At 37.9% G+C, this 9,654-nt stretch overlaps 1 protein-coding gene across 1 annotated transcript; it reads right to left on the bottom strand.

Annotated features, from left to right (window-relative positions):
• Nucleotides 1-1,600: 1,600 nt before the first annotated feature.
• LOC104603324 (NADP-dependent glyceraldehyde-3-phosphate dehydrogenase) lies at nt 1,601-8,628 on the bottom strand. The gene is made up of 9 exons (XM_010267325.3): nt 8,246-8,628; nt 7,233-7,426; nt 6,987-7,115; nt 3,986-4,105; nt 3,626-3,762; nt 3,362-3,517; nt 2,873-3,251; nt 2,063-2,179; nt 1,601-1,985 (listed from the first exon to the last, which is right to left on the bottom strand). Exons 1-9 carry the CDS (start codon nt 8,388-8,390, stop codon nt 1,872-1,874), a joined length of 1,491 nt encoding a protein of 496 aa, XP_010265627.1. The 5' UTR covers nt 8,391-8,628; the 3' UTR covers nt 1,601-1,871.
• Between the last annotated feature and the right edge of the window lie 1,026 nt (nt 8,629-9,654).

Below are 9,654 nucleotides of genomic sequence, written 5' to 3'. Positions count from 1 at the left end.
AAACTAATTGCAACAGATGAAATCATGAAACCTGATCCGAAATTTGAACCGTTTTCCCCTCTGGGTAAACCACCTGAGTCAACAGTTTCTTTTTAATATAAAATAGTGGGTTGGAGCCTAAAGGTTGACCCGAAAAGTACTGTCACTTGTTAGTTCTGAGTATATAACCTTAATAGTATGATAGTAAAATACTGTATTATTTACTGTTAATAAATTAAAAATTTTAACTACATTATCTATCAAACTTATCATTTCAAACATAAAATATGATAAAAATTATAAGAAAATTAAGAATTAAAACCGACCCAACTATTATTGAGGACTAGGGGTGGATTTGAACCAGAACCTTGAGCTCGAACTTGGCTCGAGTTAAAAATTCATAAGCTCCAGCTTGATTTCAAGAATTTTTTTTTTTATAAAAATAAAAATTATATATAAAAATATTTTTTATTTGATATTTAAAAATTAAGAATTATAATATTTTATTATATATATTATTTTTTATAATTATATATATATTCAAGCCGGCTCGTGAGCCTCACAAGCTAAGCTCTAGTAGGCTCGAGCTCGATTGAAACCGATCTGAGCCGATCCTTTCATGAGCCGAGTTCAAGCAGCTTGTGAAAAGCTTGGCTTGTTGCCATCCCTATTGAGGACAAAATCATTGAACCAAAACCGTCATAGTTAGTTTGGGTAGTCAGGTAGAACCAACCCATTTATAGCCTAATTCAAATTGCCAAATTGCACTGAAATTGGCAGTTTGGTCTAGTTTAGCCTAAAAACAGTTTTGTTTGATCTAACAATTTCTCAGAGCGTAATTTTAGTTTGGTTTAGTTTTCTAAATTTCAGAAACCAGACCAAACTGTAAATTGAATTAAACCAAATTATTAATAATGTTATTAGTGTGTGTGCATGTATAATACATATTTTTAATGGAGAAGTACAGACAGGCCTAATGCAGAATTCTGAATTCTGCTGCAACCCTATAAACATTCAAAAGGTCAAAAACCCACACCCTATGCACTCATATGAGCTGACACCTACCCCAACTGTACTTTAGGCCTATGAAATCTGACCCTGGGCTGAACGGTCATTCTCCCAATGATGTCTGTATGTATATATTTATTTAACATTTCATACATTGTTGTTTGTCTCAAATTTTTAGCTGTGGTACTTGTTAATTTTTCAATTTGATATTTGAATTATATTTGTTATTTACCTGGGAGTACATGTTATTTGGCTTTCTAATTGAGTTAAGTCCAGTAGAATGGCCCAGATCATATTATAAAAACTGGACTAAAGTGTAATAGAATGGTTTGATCTGATTTGGTTTCTATACTAAAATGGTTTGATTTGGTTCGGATATCTTTTAAACCACTTGGTCCAAACTCTCCAAACTGAACAAAACTGGACCATGAACACCCTTACCGGGAAACCATAAATTTCCCTCGTTTCGATTATACAGTCATGTACCTTAAATTGTATGGTACATGATATTGGGCCTTGCAGCTCCATTTGGCTCAGAGCGGGCTACTTCTAGAAGTGATCTGGCCAAGTGTTATTAGAAAAAATTGGTAAATCAAATAATAAAGACCACAAATCACTTAAAAATAACTATTATTCATCACTATTTGTATACTCCTAGTGTGGTAGTATAAGTTGCAGATACATCTTGGACTGCTCAAGCTTCCAAACGGAAGGCTTGGACTGAGAGGATGAAGTAGGTAAACCGTTTCATTTGTTTAGGTGATCATCTCTCTTCACTTAACCAGAGAGTCAAGTGAATCCCATTATTCTCATCATTTAAATCTACAATCAAACAGCCAATAGTAATTGACTAAAACAAAAGTGGTAATTTCCCAGTAAACAAATTAACCCATGGTGTATGAAGGGGTTGGTAGGTTTATCACAGTGCTCTTAACCTTGGTCATCAGGTTAATACTGTTCGTCACTCCTTGTGATCCGATTCCACTGTCTCTCAGGCCCTGCAATAAATGACAACAATCCAGTGATTCTAAGATTCCAGTGTCATGTTATTTTGGACTTTGGAGAGTCAATGCACCTGGAAAGGAAAATGATCTGGGCCCCGAGCTGGTGCCGAATTGATTTGAACTGTCCCCGTCTCCATTGCATCACTAATCAAGATTGCTTTGTTTATATCCCTTGTGAAGACGCAGCCCTATGTTTTTATTCATGCATAAGAGAAACATTAATTTTAGCATGAACAATTCAGTTAACTAATCATTGTTTACTATCAACATGGATGACAAGCACTAATTGAGAAGAGCAACAATGTAATAGACAAAGAAATTTGCAATTAATGATCTTGAAGTTGCCTACTGTCTGGCTGGTAATCTTCTGCTGGTTGTAGCGGAGTCCTGGGATTGAATCCCATGTTTGTCAGATTCGGATTAAAGCTGATTTGAATTGAATATTCGTTATTTTAATTTGCCAACCTATCTACTAACACAACTCACTATTAATTGAAACCAAAAGTGAGGTTCCGATTATTGTTTTGGAAACCAGATTACAGTATAGTTCTAATTGTTAGCCCAATACCAATTTAAATGAATTATCAAACCACTAAGTTATTGATTTTAGGCCAGTGATTATTGGACTACAGAAATCCAAGGCAACCACTCATTGGATTGTTCTGGAACTCCTGGATTGAGGAGCAATCTTTGTTTCTAATTAATAGCTAGGTCCAGGGAGATTACAATAAAACAAACTTAGGGTTGGAAATATCATATGTTCTCAATAGAATGATGACAGGTTAGGAGAAAACACCTTGCTGTAGAATCTTCAATGTTTCATAGGAAGACAGAGAGAATTATACTGAAAAAAAGGGAGGATAGGAAGATGGAATATTTACCTGCAGGCCAAAATTGCTAGCATTGCAATGGTGAATTCCTTCTTCAACAGAGTTTATCCTTATGACTGGCAAAACAGGTCCAAATGGTTCCTCCCATGCAATCCTCATATCAGGTCGAACATGATCTAACAAGAGAGGCCAGATCAGATTTCCTTCTCTCCTGTACTCTTGGCAAAATGTTGCTCCTTTCTGTTTGGCATCCATCACCAATCCTTCAATGAAGTTCGCCGATGATTCTGTCACAACTGGTGTGATATCACAATCATCCTCTGGTGGTCCAACAGTCAACTTTGCTACTTTGGACTTAACTTTTTCAACAAGAGCATCAGCTACAGACTCAATCACCAAGACAACCTTAACAGCTGTACATCTTTGACCACTGTTATAGATGAAAACACAGCAATCAGGACATGTTTGTCAGATGTATTTATAAGAGTTAAGAGCCAAATAGTTCAGTAGCAAGTTTAGAGATTTCCCTAAATCCCTAACCTGTAAGAGAATCCTCCTTTTATGATGTTTACTGCAACTAAATCCAAATCAGCATCTTCAAGAACGATGCAAGCATCTTTTCCTCCCAGTTCCATTTGAAGAGGGATCATGCCTGCCTTCTTTGAGATTGCTATTCCAGTGTCTCCACCAGTGAAACTGAACAAATGAAAGATGCTCATGGGGTAGGAGAAAGTGAACATTTATTGCACAAATGTAAACACAACCTTATGAAGCATTGAAGGCCTGGAGGTAAGTAAAGATAACCTTATACAATTCACGCTAGGATGCATTGTGAGGAAGTCTCCAATCTCAGAGCCCTTTCCAGTAACACAGCTGATAAGGCCTTTGGGAAAACCAGCCAAGTGAAAACAATGAATCATATGGAGAGCAGCAACAGCACCCTGTGAAGAACGCAGAAGAAGTCAGCTTATTGGAAATGTGCATATTGCATATTTACTACCCAGACCAAGGTTCAAAATATCGTCATGTATCGGCCGATATGTATCATATCAGAGCCTTCCCGATACACCCATACAGGGGTTGTTTCGGGTTGGTGAGTGGTTCATGGGGTAGACCGGCCCCTCTCACAGATTAGAGCATAAATGAAGTTTCAGGGTAGAATACCTGAGTTGGAGGTTTGAGCACCAGGGAGTTACCAGCAATCAGTGCAGGAGCAATTTTTGAGACTGCTAAGTTAACAGGATAGTTGAAAGGCGGAATTGCTAATATGACCCCAAGTGGAATCTGCAGTTAAATGCACAGTCAAAGTCATTAACCTATTCTGAAATAATGAAGAAGAAATCAACAAAGATGACTATGAACTTGATTTTTTAGTTTCACTACATCTTGCTTTTAAAGTTCTGGTTGGATAGAAATTCATAGAATGTAAGAGTCTAAATCTTACTAAAATTATGTATACATAAAATAGTAAGGTTTGGAAATCTTCCAGGAAAATAAAAATCATATTCACTTCATGAGAGGACTTAGGTACATTCCAAGTTCTAAGAAAGATCAGAAACACACACAAGTAAAGGCAGATAAAAGGAAAAAAAAAGAAGAAAAGAAAAAAAGGTTCATCTAGGTACAATTTACAGAAAAGATGATATGCAATTTATCCAAAACGGCAGAACCCAACCTTTTTCATGCAATAAAAAAATCTACAGATAAAACTTTCACGTACCATTTAAACTTTAATGCGCATGACAGGATCTATTTGCAATATCTCTGTGAGTGTATCTTTTTTCTCTTTTTCTTTTCTCCCCCATCAGTAATCACAATTGACTTGTGTGAAATTGTTATTTTACCTTAAACAAAGTTCCAAAACTAGCACTTGTGTAGGCATATCCATGATTGGTCGGTCTAACCTATTGGACTGGAAGATTCACCCTGCAGGTTTATATGAAGAAATGGAAGTTTGAAAAAGAACCATCTGATTAGGTATAGCTTAGCAGTTCAGACCAATAGTTAAAACAGGATGAACTGGAAATTGGATGGGATCAACAGTTCTGGGATGGTTCAATAGTCATCCATTGGACTGGTACTCTGGTAGATTGACCAACAGTTTGAAAACTGGATGCACTGTTAAAATTAGGAACTGGCTGAGTCTCTGATCAACAGTTCTGGGACGGTTCAATGGTCACCACCAGATAAATTGGCAGTGAAACCACGAAAATAATGAAACAACCTACCTGATAATTTGACCTCTGGTTTAATTTAAAATATTGGTTTAATCATCTTGGTTCACCAGTCCAAACTGATTTTTTTTTTTTTAATGAAAATCAATGTCAGATCAGACAAACAAGTTAGGGACCAGTTATGCCATCAACTGAACCAAACTACCAAATCCTCTGGTTTCAATTTCAAAACATCCTCTTAAAATAATTTTACCAACTTTCTTGTTCATTTTTCCTTCAGAGTTAGTGCACTTGTTTATTGGATAGTTTGGCATGAAGTCCAGAAGGTCTTTAATTTTTATTAATTTTTTTTTTCAAGTCCAGAAGGTCAGATGAATATTCTATTGTCCTGCTGCATTGGGCTTAGCTTTCTAGCTAAAATTAAACCTAGACACTAGGATACCCAATGGAGAGACACCAAGTTGTCCAAAAGTGCGCATACCATGCCATGCATTCCAACCATCTTAAAAAATCCTGCTCAAACATGAAACCCAGCTCTAGGGTGCAACTTGGGTCAGGTTCCAGGTACCCAACATCCATGGCATCAGCTGACTTATCTTGACCTCTGACGGGGCATATCATTGAAAAAATGGTTGTTCTTTGTCCCTTATTGCCCAGGGAGGCTGCTTTCTCAAGGTTTGCCTCCTTATTATGATGCCTTATGAGCCTTTACCAGCAATCTACAGTTGATGCATCTTTATTAGAGCAATAGTTATCAAATAATGACCACACTTGTTTGGCTATTTGGAAATTTTAAATTTTTAACTAGGCGCATCACATCTTTCAGCTCCTCAGTCATCCTCACACACCTTATGCATTAGATCTATATTCATATCCCTAGTGGCTACTCTGCAACTTGGGCTGGGTTAGCCCGAACCCAATCCAGGTCGGGTCAGGCTCAAGTTTGGGCTAGGGTTGAAAAGTATAAACCCAACTTTAACTTTGGGTTGGGTTAGGGTTAAGGCCTTTGCAACTCAATCCCATCAAAATCTGACTCAGCTTCATAATAGTTAAGTCCAAATGCCATATATTATATATGGTTAATAATTCCTTGCACACATGTTTGTATATATGTATGGATGTATGTATTCCAGAAACATGATAACTATGTCCTTTTTAAGTATCATCATGCTAAAACTGAATTGACCTCAATCCTTGAATATAGTACATAAGAACATTTGACAAAAGAATTCAGAGAAATTGCGCAAACTTGCCAACCTGAAAACTTTCGGATTGTGTTAGGGTTCATAGCTCAGGTTGGGTTACACGACCTAACCTGGCCCGACTTGTACCCCTACTAGTGGCTAGCATTAGTTATCAATAAAGACGATACTTTTTTTTGGACGCATTCATGATCCCTGGCTCCTGAAGGTAGGGTTGTAGGGATGGTTGAACCATGGTTTTTAAAACCGAACCGGTCAGGGGCCTGGTTACCGGTTCAAACAGCCCGACCATTCGACCTGTTCTGACAAAAAAAATAAAAAATAAAAAAAAATAAAAAATGGTCAAAGCCGTTCGAACGATTAACCAGCCGGTTCAGTGGTTTGCTGACCAAAATCAACGGTTTTGGGGAAAGACGGAACCGATGACCGGTTCCTGGTTTTTCCGGTCCGATCCGGTTTTGAAAACCATGGGTTGAACACTTAAACCCTCTGCACCAGAAGTTGGTTTCCCGACAAAATTGAAATAAGGATACATAGTCATTTCCGGATAAAGACAAACGGTTTATCCATACCCGCTCATCTGCTAGAGAGCTTTTCCTCCACGCAATCTAAAGCCAAACCACTTATCCAATCGGATCAATCCAATAAAATGTCAAATTATTTTTGTACCCGACTACCCATCAAACAAGTCAACATACTTCTTAACTTGTTATCAAAAAGAAACATACTCTTGACTCAATGAACCACTACTATTCAAGCAAACAAGAAAAAACGAGGGTGGGAAATTACCTTAGAAGTAAGGCAGTATTTGGTCCTCTCGTTCCCGGGAAAACTATCGGATACAAGGAACTTCCCCTCTCCTAGAATTCTAACACCTTCTTCTGCAGTGTAAGACACCAAATCTCCAGACCTAACAACCTTCATCAACCATACCACAAATGCAAGTAAGATTAAGTTCAAGCACCAATTGAGTCCCAAATTTTGCAAATTTGACACCCATCAAATAACAAAGAAACTCAGATATAAGTTCGTTACCTCAGTGACAGCATCCTTAGCGGGTTTCGCGATCTCTTTGACGAGGCACTCCGCGATGGGACCTTTGTGCTCCTTGAGGACTGCAGCGGCCTTGTGTAGTAGCTCTGCTCTCTTCCAGAGAGGAGTCTTGGCCCACACCTTCTGGGCTGTTTTGGCAGCTTCCATGATTTTGTTCACCTCTGCTTGTGTACAAGCTGTTTGGAGGCCAGCATGGGTTAATCAGAAACTTGGACAAGACAACGAGTTGTCAGCAAAGAGTCAACTCAACTCGGCACTGTTGGCGATGTAACTCGGATGGTATAGGTTTATTGAGGTCGACCCGGATCAAGTCGTCGTTGTCCGGCTCAATCTGTTTTAGAGGTTGGAACAGAATAGGGCCAATGGGCCTGGGGGCATATGCCAATATTCGGATTCGTTCGCTCGTCATTGAAGCGTTTTCATGATATCCTCTTTTTCCCCTAATTTCATAATTTGCATAAAAATAGCGAATTGGTCGGAAGAATGCAGGGCTGACATCACTTGTTCAACGAAGAACAAGAAATTATTAGGAAAAGTGCTGACAAATCGATCTCCCCTCAAAATCTCAGGAAAAAAAAAGACTGTGTTTGAAGAAAGGCAATATCTATGATACCGGAAGAACGAAAAAGACAGATAAACTCCGCTTATTATTCTTTGAGAAACTCCAATATTAATCTAGTTTCAACTTTCAATTAGAGGGGTCAATAAGCTACTCTGAATCTGATCACACTTCTAATTGAAAAATCAGGAAACAAAAATATCAATTTGAAGTTTTCAATGGAAACATAAGCCAGGATCTTATGATCTTCAAATTTCAAGCCAAACCTGAACTAAAAACATTAAATTGGAAATTGGAACTATTAAGGTGGCGGATCGTCAAAATTGAGCAAAAAACTCAAAGAAGGATAACATTTCGGGCTTACGAGACATTATCATAAAGGATCCTCAAGTTTTTCTGGTAGAGACATTATCAATTAAACGCTTAAATTGATTACCTTGAACCTTGTACTGAGTTTTTCTGGTAGTAGGATTGATGATCGCCACAGATTTTCCAGAAGAAGATGTCTTCCACTCTCCTTCTGAGTAGTACTTGTAAACATCACCATCTAAGATATCCGCAAACACTCCAGTCCCCGTCATTTTCAGCGGTTCACACGACCAAAGCAATGAAGAAAAGAGCGAGGAAAAGCTCCGAAGAGGGATCGCTGCTGCAACTCTTCGCTTCTTTCTTCTTTGTTTCTGATGATGGCTTCTAGAGAGAGAGCGAACCGGTGAAGTGAAGCAGAGGGATTAGTTGGGCTGGTGTGTTAATTTATAAGAAGAATGAGGTGAGCCACGCTTTTCCAATGAATCAGATGGCCTCACTCGGGGACTCAGTTAGGCGGTTTAGAAGACTTCTATATTCTATTTTGACCCTTTGTTGGACAATAATTTACTATTCCTGCCCCTGAGCAGTGAGCACGACGATTCGACGGCAACTTCTACGTGTGTTGCTTATTACCAGAGAAAGGTAATAATGATAATTAAGCGTTGCTTATAAAAAAAAATGATAATTAAACGTTATTAGGCACTACATCATAACAGTGAAAAATGTGTAATTGTTGGGGGAATTTAAAAAAATCACTTTTTCCAAAGAATAAACCTGTATAGAAATCAAAGTTATCTTTTGTTATTCTCAATATACACAGAAAAGCATGAAAAGAGAAATGTTGAAGGGGCACACCTATATAAAAATATCCATGCTTCCAAACACACGGGGGTTGTCAGGGAATGGCTTGGTGGAATAATGGAATTTATTTACCATGGGACCCAAAAGTAAGAACTTTTGAGATGGGACTCACATCTCTAATTTTTTTTAAAATACCTATAACATTTAGGAAATTAATTAACTCTAATCTTATTGTTTTAGTATTGTCTTAAAGTATTTTTATTATTTTTGACAATTACCTAAAGCATGTGACATCACTGTTATAATTTTCAAAAATCTCTAATTTACCCGGTTGAAAATGCCCTTTTTGTTTGAGATGTGATTTGAAAATCAGTGACGAAATTACCCCAAAATTTGAGATATGAGAAACAAAGTCCTGAAATTGGATCTGATCACTATATTATCCGACGAATTTTTCAGAGAACTTTCCACTGGCAGAGTATCTCTCAGATTTGTAAGGAGCCCAAATTTTGAGATCTGAGAGATACTTAGATCTATTTTCCGTTGACCTCTAATATCGTAGTCCTCTTCTCTGCTTGCTCCACCACGCAAGCCGACCCCACATTCAACATCACCACCATCTCCCTTCCCTGTCGGACCTATAGTAGTCGTAGCATGCAAGAAGACGGAGGAGGAATAGCGGGTTCCAGTGAGATAAGGAACAACACCAGCTTTTGCTATGAAGGAACGACTATT

Source organism: Nelumbo nucifera, chromosome 2 (genome assembly GCF_055504915.1).
Source record: "Nelumbo nucifera cultivar China Antique chromosome 2, China Antique-T2T, whole genome shotgun sequence".
NCBI lineage: Eukaryota > Viridiplantae > Streptophyta > Magnoliopsida > Proteales > Nelumbonaceae > Nelumbo > Nelumbo nucifera.
The sequence above is the reverse complement of the archived record's forward strand: the minus strand, read 5'-3'. Positions and strand labels throughout refer to the sequence as shown.

Excerpts from the sequence above, each read along its gene's own strand:
- LOC104603324 (XM_010267325.3), bottom strand. The coding sequence starts at position 8,390 with ATGACGGGGACTGGAGTGTTTGCGGATATCTTAGATGGTGATGTTTAC. Across the intron at positions 4,106-6,986 it reads AATACTGCCTTACTTCTAAG|ATTCCACTTGGGGTCATATT; the intron begins GTAATTTCCCAC and ends ATTTAACTGCAG. Across the intron at positions 3,763-3,985 it reads TGCTCAAACCTCCAACTCAG|GGTGCTGTTGCTGCTCTCCA; the intron begins GTATTCTACCCT and ends CGTTCTTCACAG.